A 15,922-nucleotide genomic window follows, 5' to 3' on the forward strand; every position below is an offset into this window, starting at 1 on the left:
TAACCTAGTGTGGCACCCGTGTAGGTCAATGGGATAAATACGTCCCACATTTCATTTTCCCATTTAGTGTCAATGGGACAAATGCGTCCCACATTTTTTTCTTTAACTATACCTAATAAAATTGTGAAATTTGTTCAGAATCATTTCTGTACGCCTCATTTTCAAGTGTAATAAAAATTTTTTTATAATTCTTGCAAAACATATATGTTGTCCCACAAAGGGTTAAGTCAGCCCTTTTGTTCACCCCACATCCTGTCGCTATCTAAGATGCAGCTGTTATATACTTCTCTCTTTGAGGCATGTTGATAAAGTACTGTTCATCGCTTGCGAGTGTGCACCAAATGCACTCGACCCTATTTATTTCACTCTCTCCCACAAGTGAGCGGGGTCTTATAGACAACACCAATTTTGCATGCTACATTGGTTCGTATCAGCGGTGACTACTTGCCCTATAGTTACGCGTATTTATTCACAATTTCCAATGCTTCGCTGCCAATCGTAAACGGTTGTTTCCGACCGAGATTGATCATTATTTACGAATTTTTAATATTTTTTTCACACCCCGTTTTGATATGCGTGTCTTGGGCCTCAAACAGGCTTTGGAGTTCACTACCTACGTTATTTGACAGAATTCTTCGTATATAGTGTTGCATTTTACCTCGAGCTGATACTAAACTGTGAGGTGCGCAAGGTGCACCTAGAGAACTGTGCGAAGTCGTCACAGTTGCACACGGCCCAAGAAATAGCAGTTTCCTCACTTCCGAGACTTCCGCCGGACTCATTTCAACTTATAGGGTCAGGCAAACAAGACTCGTCGAATTCGTCCCCCAGAGAAAACTCGGAACCGAGTACAGTTTAATGTCACTGTTCAATGACTGAGGGCAGAAGGCGCTGAAAGCAGCGGTGCGCACATCGCTCACTTAACTATATTCAACACAGGCAGCACTTAACATAATTTCATTGCCGAGTCGACAGTAGAGAGGGGAGGACAACGAGCACCACCAGAAAGGATTGTAGCGATCAAGTGAAGCGAAGTCAGAGCAAAAATGCGCCAGCATCAAACACAACTAAACGAGAAAATCAGAAGTTGCCCCACCTTTACGGTTCTTAAAAAACACCGCTGAAAATATTAAGTTTAATCTTCCGGTTCACATTGTCCTTCACTCATTACGAGAACAGTTCATGTCAAGCACATGACCCAGGACTGTGCGGCGACGGCGACATCGAAAGTTGTCCTGCGCTGCTCTTTATACGTCAACTATATATATATCGAATGGTTCGACCCAATGGGCATTAAAACTTCCCTGGATGCCCTACGGACGTTCGGGATGTCTGTAGGACGTCCAAGAAATGTTGTGTTCATCGGGGAGTTGTTCGCACAACACAGAAACACCAACGTATTTTTGTCTGAAGTCAGCGACCGGCTACTCACCACGTCGGCTTGGTGTCAGCGCCAAAATCGCGGCGGACAAAGTTTTTGGCAGTCCCGATGCCGGACATGTTACTCGCGCTGGGCTCCATGGACGTCAACTGGCCAACGCTGCACCGCTCGCGTTGCAGCGAGACTGCAAGAGGAAAACGATTGTACCCACTTTGTCGCACACCAACCGATAAGATCACGGTGCACCTTCCCAGTGAGCACAGTGGCTCTTTGAACACAATTTCACATCATGATAAAATTGAGGCGAAATTGCCTCCACAAGAAATATGCTGCCATGATGCGAAATTGCGCCCGCAGTTTCGGATCATGATGAAGTGGCGCGTAAACAGCTAAGGCAATCATACCCCCTGCCCGTGTCTAAAATAGTTTTTTCTTTGTGCTAAGCTCAGAGTCGCCTAAAAGTAGCAATTGATATTTTATATTTTGTTAATAACCTAAATGTGTCAGCTGCGCATCCACAGTACCAACATTGGTTCAGATGCCGGAAGCCAACGTGGTGGCTTCACTCACGGAATTGCGCAAAAGCTTAACAACTTTCCTGTAAGGGCAACGTATAACCCTCATCGCCGTGTCTGACCATGTCCGCAAGCAACACAGCGCGCAAGAGGAGTAAGATGACCATGTGGTCGGGATGACCACAGGCACTGCTGAGAGTTCAGAGGAGTACACAATGGCACGGCCGTGCTAGCCGCGGCTAAGTACAAACAGCTGGCCAATGAAGAGATATCCTTCAAAGAATTCACGACGATGCGCCACGAAAATGCCAGTCCAAGGCCAATGTGGCCCCTGACTGCTAGAAAGATGGGCCTTGTACAGGAACTCGCACGGGTCGACTGGTCATTAGACGGCTCAAGAATGACAGATCTAATAACGAACGCCTTCTACCGAGGATCGAGCAGAGGTGTGACGCTCTAGAGGACTAAACAAAAACCCTAGCAAGCATCACTAAATCAGGTCTCCACACAGCTTTGAGAGCTCTGCTGTTCAGCTGAATTCCTTTGCTAGAGCTGAACTAAAATGAAGAAGTGTGTACGGAGCGTAAAACCAAGTGCAATAAGTTTTTTTTGTTTCTCAACTTTTGTACTCAAAAAGAAAAGAGGCTGTTTACTGTGGGCTCGTTAGCCTATCTTCAACCTAGATTTCACTCGGGTTGTGGTTATGAAGCAGTGTGTGTCAAATGAGAAAACGGCATAAAATTGTTTCGATAAAAGTTGTTTGATATCACCATCATTTCCGTCTTTTTAAAGCACTTTTCACGCGGCCTAATTTATTGTGTACTTCCTTATCACGTGTAGCCTACGGTTTATATTTCAGTTTTCTACACAGTAACTTAACAAATTCTTTTAGCACATGCGTTCTTCAACAACTGTGCCTGAGGAAGCTTGTGTGGAGCACATGCGCAAGGTTCATTGAACCTTATGCATTCTTAACTCCAGGTTTCAGCAGAACATTGTCATTTGTCCTTGCGCAGCGCATCGACATAGCGCACGCCATGACTGCTGTTAAGGGTTTGGCTACACATGTCGTGAAAAGCATTTCGTGTCACCACAGAGACAAACATGAAAATGCACATAACAGCACAGCCAAAAAGCATAAGGCAATCCCTCTCACCTGTTAAACCCTCTCGCATCTGTCACAGCGGTGTGTTGAAGCCGCGGAGAGTGGTTGTTGACGTGGTGGTCGCACCCACATGACGAAGACACAACCAAAGCTGGAGGCTGCCATATAGAGAGGATAGTTAATATTGTTAATATGGATAGCAATATGGATAGGATAAGCTTGCTGAAAAAAAGTTACAAATCTACAGTAGCCAATGTAATCAAGACGTCAATGAGAAAGACAGTAGCGTAGAACCAGTAACAAATGAAGAAGTAAAGAAAGCCTTACGAGCAATGCAAAAGAGGAAAGAGGCTGGTAAGCGTCAGGTAAAGGTAGATCTGTAAGGCCAGGGGTGGGGGGGGGGAGATTATGTTAGAAAAATTACAGGATTTTCCTTAAGTCTGCTAAAGAGCGGAATTGAGAAAGCCTTTCTCTGTCCAGTTTCTCCCTCAGTTTTCATATTTTTTATTTTTTATTTCGCTTACCTTAAGAGGGCGAAATATGTGGAGCCCTCCACTACGGCGCCCTTCATTGCCTGAGTCGCTTTTGGGCATTAAACCGTACAAACCAAAGCAACCATATGACCTCGAGCAAACAAAAATCTTCGATGAATGCTAACACCTTAACCCATAAAAAAGGGACGTCAAGGGTTTCACAAATTCCTGTTCGATAAACTTACCGTTCAGTGTCTATAAGGTGCTTACTAATCAGGGCAACCTTAAAACTTCAATCAAGCAAATGATCGGGCAGGCTTTTGTAAATCCTATTGTTCAATACATTATATATATACACAGTCGATCAGGGGACTGTCGATCAGTCAATCAGGTCAACTGACTCCCATATATAGCCTCGAAAAGCATATACAGAAAGCATGTGACTCAGTCCAAAGCTCAGCAGTCATGAAGACATTACAGAGTCAGGTTTTAGATGAGCCTGACTGTGTAATGTCACCATGTAATGTCACCATGTAATGTTTCTCCAGAAAGTAAGCAAAACGACTGCAAAACAGGGAAGGTACCAGGCAGGAAGACGATCTCGCCAACGGTATTATTCACCGCTGTTTACACGAGGTATACAGAGGCCTGGATTGGGAGCAATTTTGGATAAGACTTGATGGAAAATACTTCAGTAATCTCCGAGTTGCTGACCACATTGTCTTGCTAAGTCATTCAAGTGATGAACTCCGAAGCATAATCAATGACACAGAGACGCACAGCAAAACGGTGGGTATGAAAATTCGTATGCAAAAATGTTCAGCAGTTTTGGCAGAGAACAGCAGTTTACAATTGGCAGCAAGGTGCTGAAAGTGGTAAGGTATACACCGTCTTAGGGAAGGTAGTGACCGCAGATACGGATCACGAGAGTGAATCCAATAGAAGATTAAGAATGGGGTGGAACGCATATCGCAGGTTCACTCACATCATGAATGGCAGTTCACCATTATCCAGCCCGAGAAAAGTATGTAACAGCACGAATATTACCGGTACTAGCTGTGGGGTACAAAACGCGGAGGCTAACGAAAAAACGTTCAGCTAAAAATGGCGACAACCCAGTGAGGCATGAAAAAGGAAATAGATGTAGTGTTAAGCGAGAGGAAATGGACAGAGTGATTCAAGTGACAAACGTAGGTTAGTGACATCCTATTCGAAAACAAAATGAAGAAGGGGGTGTGGGCTTGTAGTGCGAAGGCAGGATAACCGGTGCTCGTTAAAGGGAACGACTGGGCACCATGAGAAGGTAAGCGTAGCAAGGGCTGGCTCAAAGCTAGGTGGGCGGATGAGTTTGATAAGTTCTTTTTTCAGGGGGGGGGGGGGGGGGCTAAGGTAGCCGCAGCTGTAAGTTACGTGTGTGAGAGCGCTTGTCCTCAAGTGGGCGTATTCAGGCTGATGATGATATGAGGATTATCATTTATGACTTAACTGCCCTCAGAAAGACAAACTGCTTGATTTCGCTTTGGTCGTGTACGTTATGATCGACAATTACGAAGACGTGCAAAAAAAGCATGTTTTAGCGCGACAGCACTGAAGCTCCCGTTATGCCCAAAATATGGCTCCGTAGTCGTCGTTGGCACTGTGAGCGAAAAGTGCCCGGAAAAACAACCTGGCTGTTTAGGACACGTGAACTTCGCTGACATCGCAAATTGTCCTAAGCTGCTATCTATATATACGTCGACTACGTCGAATGGTTTGAGTGGTCTGCCAAAACCATGAAGTCGCCCCCTTCCTTTTCATTACCTCGCACCGCTGCCTCGCCACAATCGCAGAGGCAGGCACCATGCTGGACATGTTGCTCGTGCTGGGCTCCGTGGACATTGACCGGACATCGTAGCACAGATGGTGTTGCAGAGTTCACTGCAAGAAGAAAACAACTCTGCCCACTTCGTCGCTTACTTACTGATAAGCTCACGAATAAAAAAGTTACTTAAGTGCAATCGCAATTTTCGTGATGGCAGTTTGAGTGAGCAGGTAACAAACTACATCTGAAAATTTGGGCATTTAAGAAGCTTGAGTTGTAAGGATTGAAATAATTACCACACAGAAGTGACTGGAGATGTTCCAGGTATAAACCAATAGAAGTGTTCCCGAGCCTCCGCGGCGGCTTAGTGGTTATGGTACTAGGCTGCCGACCCGAAAGACGCGGGTTCGATCCCGGCTGCGGCGGTCGCATTTCGACGGAGACGAAATTTTGTTTACCCCAAGAGGGTGAAATTTATGGAGCCCTCCACTATGGCGCCCCTCATAGCCTGAGTCGCTTTGGGACGTTAAACCATACAAACGATGTAAGTGCACTTTAAGAACCCCGGATGGTCGAAATTTCCGCAGCCCTTCTCTATGGCGTCCCTCATAGCCTGAGTCGCTTTGGGAAGCTAAACCGCCTACATCAAATAAGTAGAGCTCTTTCCATATTGCTAACAAAAGAGTACTGAGTTCGTTAAATCTATTTTTGTATTCCTGCTTTCACATATACTGTCTCATTTCCGCGATTCGCGTACCCTCGATGTGTTTCCAGCAGTTCTCTTGCTGGTAAACCTGGTCGACGCAGCAATGAAACACGGAACACGGATTGCCTTAATAAATTTCGCAAACCTGTTTAGACATCTAGGAGCTAAGTACCGGAACTGCCTCCAAGAACTGCGCATCGTGATTAATATGGCGCGTAATGGTTGACAGACATAACGAGCTGTTTGTCCCGCGAAATAAGCAAGGCTATCGAAATAGCCAAGTTGCCTGGCTAGTTGAGTACAGCTCTTTCCATATTGCTAACAGAAAAGAGGACTGAGTTCGCTAAATCTGTTTTCGTATTCCTGCTTTCACGAATACTGTCGCATGTCTGCGATTTGCGTTCCCTCGATGGTGTAAGTAGCGTGCGTCCCTTTCCAGTCACCACTGTTGAAAAGTCATTGCCTCTTGCGTGTGATTGCCCAGATCTCCTGAGGGATTTCTGTGCTTTATTAACCTCAAATAATCGCAATGCCGGAAATTCTTCAGAAACAAGTATCGCTTGAGCAATTCAGCTTGGGATTAGAAATCCTGCATCATGCACTCGCGATTGGGAGGCTGGGACATGTAATGGCCCTCACTAACCCCACCCTTCAAAACACCGAACAGCACGCCTCTCAGCAGGAGCACTATAGTAGTGGCTTTGTGTATGATGCATCTAACTTCAGCAGGCCTCGAAAAACTGAGCTCTGATATTTCGGTGTGTTCATTAGCACAACACCCTGCAAAGCATTCTGGAAATATGTCTATAGTTTGGTAGAACTCACCAACGAGGCAATAAACTCCCCTCAAAGGAGGCCTTCCAGCCAATGGTGTCGGGCGGTTCACCCTGTTGAGCGATCCGAATAAACCAGCTACCGTGAAATCGCTAGTTGTGCCAAACAACTTGGGAATAATCACGACTTAGTCAGATTAAATGCGGCATCATGGAAATTGATCGACGCCATTGGCTTGAGCGCCTCCTCTTATGGGCGTTGGCCGCGCCGTACTTGAGCAGCATCCTACATCAGTACCGAAAATTCCCTGCAACAGCGAGCCTAAGGTGCATTAGACGGCTCTGTTATCCATGCAATCGCGAGGCTTATCATACACATCACACGCATCATGCAGAATGCAAGGGCACGCAAATATGAAAAGGGGCGGTTATTGAATTCCCAGGCAAACAATGTTGGTTTGGTTTGGTTTATGGGGGTTTAACGTCCCAAAGCGACTCAGGCTACGAGAGACGCCGTAGTGAAGGGCTCCGGGAATTTCGACCACCTGGGGTTCTTTAACGTGCACTGACATCGCACAGCACACGGGCCTCTAGAATTTCGCCTGCATTGAAATTCGACTGCCGCGGCCGGGATCGAACCCGCGTCTTTTGGGCCAGCAGCCGAGCACCATAACCACTCAGCCACCGCGGTGGCTCAGGCTCACAATGTATTTGTTTCCAACGTGGTGATGTAGGGATTCCTAAAGGCATTTGCACTAAAGAGATTAACGCCCTCTCATAGCATCAAGGGAAGTAAGTGCGGACCTTTTGTTAAGTGTTAAAAGCAATACACACCTTCATCTCTGAGCTGAAGAGCTAAAATGGAGGAGATATCTTATTGCGAATGCGGCAGTCAAGTTTGATGTATGGTTACATTCAAGCGGCAATGAACAATGTACTAAAGAGTAAATATTAGCAGTAAGTATGATTTCATTGATTTGATTTAATTTATGGTGGTTTAACGTCCCAAAGCAACTCAGGCTATGAGGGACTCCGTAGTGAAGAGCTGCGGAAATTTCGACCACCTGGGGTTCTTTAACGCACACTTACATCGCAGAGTAAACTGGCCTCTAGAATGAAATTACGCGAGTAGGGCCGACATATGATATGGAGAAGGATACAAAAATTCATGTGCTCTCCTCATGTTTTCCATGTGATCGCCAAATCTGTTCCGCAACATCACACTACACGAATTCTAAGTTATACGTATGAAGCTATAAATGATCATTAAATTATATCAAGCTATAAGAGGTGACTGACTCCACTAAGCCGAGTAACATTGCAGGGCTAATATTTTTTTTTCTATTTGGTGCGGCTTTGCATTAGCCGTTTTTGCTGAGGACACGCCGCTCAAAATATAGTTCTCTCGACAGTAGGATTGTCCCATTAGGCTCCCTAGTGCTTATGTTAATGTGTCAGAGTCCCGGGAAAAATCGGTCCAAACCTTTTACGGCCAAGGTTTCAGTTTCTTGAGAGGAGTGCACACGATTCATAGACACAGACGAATATTACCGAGTGCTTTTTTTTTTCGGAAGAATTTTTAGACAAAATAATCAAACACAAAGCCTTGAACAGCCAGATGAGAAACACTGCAGGGTAGTCTATTTCGCCCACTTTTTCATATGTGCCAAATGGATAAACACAATATTCATTATTAAAAACTTTACCACTCATACTGGCTCTTAGTTACCTGCTACTCTAAGGCACTTGCTCCTCACGCTTGGACATCGAGCAATCCACGCTTTCGGTTTTCACGAATTTTCCACTGAACGTAAGCATTTACCCATCAACCTGTCTTCCGCTCTTGAAACCATCAATACCTGTCCAGCTCGTTATTTTGAATTGAAATATGTCCCAGTTCTGGACAAAAATAACGAATGCTATTACATCTGCAATCCGCATTCGACGTTCGCCGTGTATCCAATGCCGCTCACGAAGAAAAACTTTTGAATCTTCCCCGTAGCGAGGCACACACTTCTACTCGTCTGAGGCTCGTCCATGGCAGCTCCGCTACACGCTCGCGACAGCCTTTCTATATATATATACCCACACCACCACGTGGCTATGACGTGGTATCACATGGTCTTACGACACCCCCATCGCATGTCGTCACGTGGCTTCAATCCCTGTCAAAGGTCAAATGTCAACTATAGGTCATGGATCAAGTTAAGGGGTCAAGAGTCAAGGGTCCGACACCATAACTGTACCATGCATGGTCATATACGGCTAGCGTCGTTGGGCTGAAGGTCGTTCAAGGTCATTCTCCGGCGCACGCGGCGACTGCTGTACCTAGTGTAGTGAAGCTTTTCGCTTCAAAAAAACTCTCACCGACTCGCTGGCAACGGCAGGAAGCGGGACAGCTCCCGAAGTTCACAGCGGACGAGGCGACGCCTGAAGCCCTCAGGTTATGCTTACGCTCCACATCCAAGGCGCCGAGTTCTTCCTGCGAAGAGCGTACTACATTGATATGAATGTCGTATAAACATCGCAGAAAATACTGGCGGTGCTTCTCTAATTAGTTCGTAGAATGTGGTTTCCGTAAATAGAATGCAGTGGCTTCAATCACCCCATTGGATGTTATTAAGGTCAAAAGTCGACCAATTGTTTCTTGGACTATCCACAACACCACAGTCAATATCGGCACAGCTTTGGAAATTATTGGTAGAGGCCAGAACAACAAACGATCATAGTAAAACCAGGCATTTCCAATAATGCGCCAACTACCTGTGCTGCTTGGGATTATCGACGTACCTTGTGTGGCGAGGAATAGTGAGCCTGGCTAGAGACAGTAGCGGCCGCCTGCAGATGACAATGACACGGAGATTAGCGGGGACAGATTATGACGAAGGATAGAAAATGCCTGCGTTCCACTTATTTTTGGTCCTTTAACACGAGCCACAACGGCAGAGATTATTCCAGGGCGCGCTCTTAGAACTTTTTTCGTTACTCCCAAAGAACCGGACGCGCCTTTTGCTGAGATGCCTATTACCTACGTTGAGCTACCTCTTCCCCAGCCAGGTCTGATGAATGAATCCAAGATACTGTAAATATGGACTCAATAGAAGTTTCAAATGGATAAATTGATCAGCAAATAAAAGCCGACAGCCTTGCGATCTTTCTATGGCTGAATGCCTACGTAAAGGCTCAGCGCCTACTGTATCCAGCCGGATAGCAGGAGCGAGTCCATGGCAAGCACACTTTAGAAATATCGTCACAGATGGTCCAACGATGCGACACTTTGACCTGCAGCTTGTTTGCAACGCAGCAAAGCCAATGATACTTAGTATTTCACAGTAACAGCGTTGCACGAGACGTGAAGCTGATGAGTACGCTCTTCAGCGACAATATGGGCGTAATTTTGTGCTGTGAAAAGCAATAATGAAAATAATGAAGAAACCGCAGCAGAGTGCAGCTGCTTTTGCTGTAGCCATTTCACTTTCTTTTTACAATACTGTTAGCCCCATGGTAGGGGCCATGGCAGAGGGAGAAATACATCAGTAGACATCGACATTGTACACAGTTAACAACAAAAATAGCTGCAACGTTTCAAAACGATGCTATGCACGAAATAATAAGCACGTGAATAGAAGTAGAGGGCATTCAAAATCATAAAAGGATAAGGAACAGACATGGCAACAGGCATGCCCATTGAAATCATTTAAGAGTCGCTTTAAGGGCATCACGTGAGCGCGCTAATGGGTCCGTTCAGCACACCGGGGTCCTCTTTGCGCATCACTTCGTGGTCATGGACACTTTTTTTTCTTCACACAACATGACGCTAGCCTACCTTCAAGACTGCAGTGCAATAGCATTAGAGGCCCTTCCCTCGCAAGCACTCCTCCGTTGTGCCCAGGTTCTGCCTACTCACCCTTTCTTGTCATGCATATTAGCCTGCGTTCAGTGCTGCCACTATACGTCGCCTATCTACAATTGTTCGAGCTGCCCCTCTCCCAAAACGAAGCGATAATGTGCAAATAGTCGTATTATGCCTGGACTAGGTCATCGGTTACTTACACTTCGAATCGGTGCCTTAAGCAGAACCACAGGCGCTGCAATCCCGAAGGTTGTCTGGCACTGGGGCTCTTTCTTGGCAGGCCTCGATGGTGGACATGTTAATTGTGCTGGGCTCCGTGGATATTGACCGGGCATCGATGCACCGACAGCGTAGTAGCAGTGACTGCAAAGGCGAAAATGGTGGTCTCTTGTTAGTAAATCTATGCTCGTCACACACTTACTAACCATTAACTCAGGCTATGATGTTTGTCATGAGATTCAAGGGGGAAGCGGGGTTTACCACAAAAAGGGCACTGAAAATTAAAATTGCAAATTAAATAGTAATACGTGCGATTTAAAGTGCCGAAGCGAAACGTGGGCTATGAAGTAACAGTCTTGTTTGTGCGAGTTGGCTTCATCTTTGAACGGGTGCGTACTTGCGCGAAGAAGACGGGACACAACAAAGGAACACACACGACATGTACCGAGCGCAGCTTCCAACTAGTTTATTTTTGTAGAAGGCAGATACGTTTATTTCCGCGCTGGGCAATCACAAGATTAACAGGCAAAGACACGCACTGTTCATGTCAGCATCCCGCCGCCAAGTGTGCCTCCAGATAGCATCCCATGTAAAATTGATATAGAACCCTTCAGTACAATAATCATGAAACAAAAGAAAATGACAAAGACATAAGGAATGATGATCCATTAGGTGAACGATGAACATAGCTTTAAAACATCTCTTAGCAAAAGCAGTGTCAAAGTAAATCAAAACAATAAAGCAGTCAATGCGTAAAATTTACTCATTATAGCAAAAGCAGTGTCAATCAGACCTTGCTGAAAAAGCTGAAGGGAAGCAAGGAAAGCAACCGACCTCAAGAAAAAAGCTGGCAAGGCCAGAAGTTGTACTTCACGTGCACCACACTACTCACAACCTCAAGGAGGTGGCCAATACATATGGGGCCGACGTGGTATTTTCAGCACCGCGAAAACTTGCCGGAATGTGTTCACGCATTGGCAGGAAAAAAAGTGCAAGAGTACGCCATCAGACACCGAAAGCCACATGTTGGTTGCAAGAAAGGTGTGGTATACGAGTTCCCGCTTACATGTGGCAAGGTGTACGTTGGACAAACCATAAGGTGTCTTAAAGAACGCCTGCTTGAACACAAGAATTCATTAAACGAGAAAGGTGCCCATCTGTCAGATTACTGCCAAGCCTGCTCGAAACAGAGGCGTAAAGCCTGCAAGCCTCAACTATCGGAAAGCAAAGTGTTTTTGGAAAGCCGAGATAAGACAGAAAGTGAGCTCGTGGAAGCCTTCTATATCAAGAAGCGAGGTGATAATTGCATTAGTGACACGTCAGTTATTCTTCGCCACAGTGAAATGCTGTTTCTTGATGCATCTCTGTGAAAGGTGAATGTTTATCAACAGCGATTAAGAGCATGGATAAGGGCAGAGGTTATATAAACGCTCTTCCTTGAATAAATTCTGTTTAAAGTGCCGAGCACGTCCTATTTCCTTACTTGTCCGTGTTGCCATTTTGCGCTCTCATGTCTTTCACTAATGTGACGTTCCCGGCATAAACACAAATTTTCAGACTGAGTTATCAGCACAACAACAGACAACATACAGAAATGAGAAATGCAGAAATGTGGTGGTACTTTCCCAAAGACAATCACCTCGACAATGCTCATTGTGTAGGCATCCATTGTGGTATACCTGTTTGTAGACTACCGCTCGTAAGCACGCCTAACTCACTGTCTACTAATATGGCGACAACAGCACTTTCAAATCGTTTAATATTAATTAGTACCACCATTAGCCCGATTGAATGTCGAGGGAGTATTCGTGCACTTTTCATAAGCAGGGTGCACCAAAAAATGAAAAGAAAAGAAAAATCTTATAAATTGACACCAACGCTTTCTCTTACCCCGCAATTCTGGACAAAAGCATTTTTGAGCAGGAAACCACTTGTCAATGCAAGTTTATTGATATAATGTAATTTAACTATACAATCAATACATCTACAGATCACCCGATGGCTGCCTTGAATTTGTTTTTTGCTTGTAACGCGTTTGCTATCGTAAAAAGCGTTCCCCATTTGGTTTTCAATGGCAGTCTTAACCGTTAGATGCCACCGATGGAAACACTTAAAAAGAAAGTTTTTGCTACGTATCAGACGAAATAACCACTGTCTTCAATATTACTGTAAAAACTATCTTATAATTTAGCAATTTCCAAATTTTTTCACCAAAAATGGCTGGGCTTGCGCTTGCACTTTTTTTTACTGTGCTGGAAAAACCAGTGCAAGAACCTGTGACGGAAACATGATACGGTGCCGCGAGCAGGTTAACACACACTCTTCCTGCAAGCGGTCGTGCCAATCATCCTTTCCTTCATACGGGCACTCTACACATAACCGCGTGTCGTCCTGCAGCTCAACAGGCTCAAGACAAGCCGCCATATACATATACATATACAGACAATAGTTATTCAGGCGGCTGTCGTTCTCTCGCCCAATGAACTGATCCGCAGCGACACGGTGGGCAGGTGGCAATCGCGTTTATTTAGTGACGTGAGCCACCTCTTTAGGAACCTGGACGGGCGGACAGATGATGACTTTAATAGTGAACGGTAGCTCGAATGCTGCGGCATTAAAATATCTTAACAGTTATAGTTGATTTTGGAGTGATAGAGGGGTTATCGTTCTGTCAACGCTTTTTTTTCGACTTTCAATGCGCTATGCCCAACTAAGTGCCTGTTCACCTTGCGATTTCTTCTACAGCAGGCTATAACAACGTGCTCACTACGTTAAGTTTAAAATACCTACTATCCATATATGTACATTTCATATGAACCTTAGTTATTCTACGCACATTCGATTATTTGGTTTTAACTTAAAAGGCGCCCGGGAAAGAGAGCCTATAAGACACCCTGGAACACTCGATTTTAGTGTCAAGCTTATTCAACGCATGCATAGTGCTCAAGAACTCCCCTGGTAGTTGCAACGCCACCCTTGAATAAGTAAAAAAAGATGTCTGAATCTGCCAGCAGCCCATAGACCTGTTAAGATATATCACCACCATATTTGATACTTATTCTGGGTCAAAAGCCCCCTGTGTGCATACAATGTTATGCTTCCTCCGAATCTCAAGATCTCACGTCAGGTAGAGGCAAGGTAACTTCTCATCTGACAGTATTGCATTGCGGCTAGTAAAAAGCTCTGCCCGGCAGAAAGCTATTGGCTCGATAACTTACCGGCTCTCTGGCAGCCGCGAGGATCGGAACAGGGCTTGAAGCTCAGAACAGTCAAGCTGACGGGCGCAGCACAGGTACTGACGTCCTGAAGCAAAGTGGAGTTGTTCAGGGTTAGTTTGTTTATGGTGTTCAGGATATCAGCTTCAACTAGTGGACACAGACAGCGCATGCAGAAAGCAGGAAGGCACACTTATAAAGGCTGAACTAAGGGCTTAACTAAGCAGAAATTCATTGATGAGTCGACAGAAACAGCGGAGGCTAATGGGCATGAAGAGAAGGAGCCACACTCATCTAGCGAAGGCAGAGGCAAAGGCTGCCTACAAGGAAGAAAACAAAATATTAAAACCTAAAACATATGCTGCGACCACCGTAGCACATTCAGAGACACCGCGATGAAGATTGCCTTGATATTTCCTCTTCACTTCTGCATGCACCCATTATTCCGTCACTCAGAATTTCTTGACAAGGATATTACCCTGCGCTGGATGCTGACCGCTATATGCCACCTATGTCAAATCTTTCCGGCTGCCCCCTCCCAAAAAGAAGCAATGATGTTTGCACAAGCGCATTTTATGCTTGGAGTCAGTCGTCTCGGTTACTCGCCACCTCGCCTAGGTAACTGCGCCAGAATCGCGACCATTGATGCCAGAGAGGTGGACTTTACTCCGAGGCTCTTTCTTGGCAGGCCCCGATGCTGGACATGTTGCTCGTGCTGTGCTCCATGGAAGTTGAAGGAGCATCGTTGCACCGATGGCGTAGCAGCGGTGACTGCAAGTTAAAGTAGTCTCCAATTAATTAATTGCTCTATGCTCATGACGCGCTGCGATTTTTGTCATCAAAGTTGAGGGGAAAGGCGGTTCAACAAAAGGGACACTGAAAATTAGAAATGCAATTGAAATTGTAAATTGTGGGAATTAACTTCCCGAAAAGGATCATGGACTATGAAGCACACTGTAGTTAAGGGCTACGGTATCGTTTTAGTCTTATGGGAGTAAAGTCCCAAAAGGACTCGGACTATGAGGGAGGCCGTAATGGAGAACTCCGGAAATTTCAACCACCTGGGGTTCTTTAACTTGCACCGACACCACACAGTATACGGGCCTCTAGTGTTCCTCCTTCGTCCCAGTGCGAGCACCTCGGCAGGGACTGAACCCGCATCCATAAGGTCAACAGCCGAGCACCGCAACCACTGAGCCACTGCGTAGGTTTGATTAGGCTACAGCAAAATGCAAAGTCGAGCAGCGGTTAAGCAATGCGACACTGCCATGGCACGTAGCTGTTACAAACACAGCCACCAGCAGAGCTTATCAGATGCATCCCGCGCATCCCAAGCTCCCGTATGGCATTTTGAACAGATATTTCGTCAGGCGGCCTTCGGTCTCTCGCCCAATGAACTGATCTGCAGCGACACGGTAGGAAGGTGGCAATTGCATTTCTTTAGTGACGTGAGTCGCTTTTTTGGGGACCTGGACGGCCGGATACCTGCTATATCTATATGTATATTACATATGAACCTTAGTTATTCTACCCACATTCAGTTTTTTTTTTTTTTTCACTTGGTAGGCGCCTGTGAAAGGTAGCCTCTAGACACCCTGGAACCCTCTCGATTTTAGTGTCAATCTTTCTGAACGCATGCAATGTGCTCCAGAACTCCCCTAGTGGTTGCAGCATCACCCTTGGATTGGTAAAAAATGTTTGAATCAACCAGCAGCCCCTAGACCTGTTAAGGAATATCACCACCATGTTTGATACTCCTTTTGGGGCAAAAGCCCCCTGTGTGCATACGATGTTATGCTTCCTCCGAATGTCAACATCTCACTAGAGGCAAGGTAACTTCTCATTTGAATGAATTGCATGGGGCTAGTAAAAAGCTCTGCC

General features: G+C 45.5%; 1 protein-coding gene across 1 annotated transcript; it reads right to left on the reverse strand.

Annotated features, from left to right (window-relative positions):
* Positions 1–1,431: 1,431 nt before the first annotated feature.
* On the reverse strand, positions 1,432–14,810 carry LOC144100485 (uncharacterized). The gene is made up of 8 exons (XM_077633426.1): positions 14,709–14,810; positions 14,045–14,129; positions 10,808–10,970; positions 9,545–9,592; positions 9,122–9,236; positions 5,275–5,391; positions 3,053–3,159; positions 1,432–1,565 (listed from the first exon to the last, which is right to left on the reverse strand). Exons 1-7 carry the CDS (start codon positions 14,782–14,784, stop codon positions 3,056–3,058), a joined length of 708 nt encoding a protein of 235 aa, XP_077489552.1. The 5' UTR covers positions 14,785–14,810; the 3' UTR covers positions 1,432–1,565; positions 3,053–3,055.
* Between the last annotated feature and the right edge of the window lie 1,112 nt (positions 14,811–15,922).

Source organism: Amblyomma americanum, chromosome 8, assembly GCF_052857255.1.
Source record: "Amblyomma americanum isolate KBUSLIRL-KWMA chromosome 8, ASM5285725v1, whole genome shotgun sequence".
In the NCBI taxonomy this organism is placed as follows: Eukaryota; Metazoa; Arthropoda; class Arachnida; order Ixodida; family Ixodidae; genus Amblyomma; species Amblyomma americanum.

What these genes read in the sequence shown, in the direction of transcription:
- LOC144100485 (XM_077633426.1), bottom strand. Translation starts at nt 14,784, where the DNA reads ATGCTCCTTCAACTTCCATGGAGCACAGCACGAGCAACATGTCCAGCA. An exon ending in ACTATTCCTCGCCACACAAG is followed by an intron (nt 9,237 to 9,544) that starts GTACGTCGATAA and finishes CGCTCTTCGCAG; the next exon opens with GAAGAACTCGGCGCCTTGGA. An exon ending in CTGCCGTTGCCAGCGAGTCG is followed by an intron (nt 5,392 to 9,121) that starts GTGAGAGTTTTT and finishes TTCTTCTTGCAG; the next exon opens with TGAACTCTGCAACACCATCT.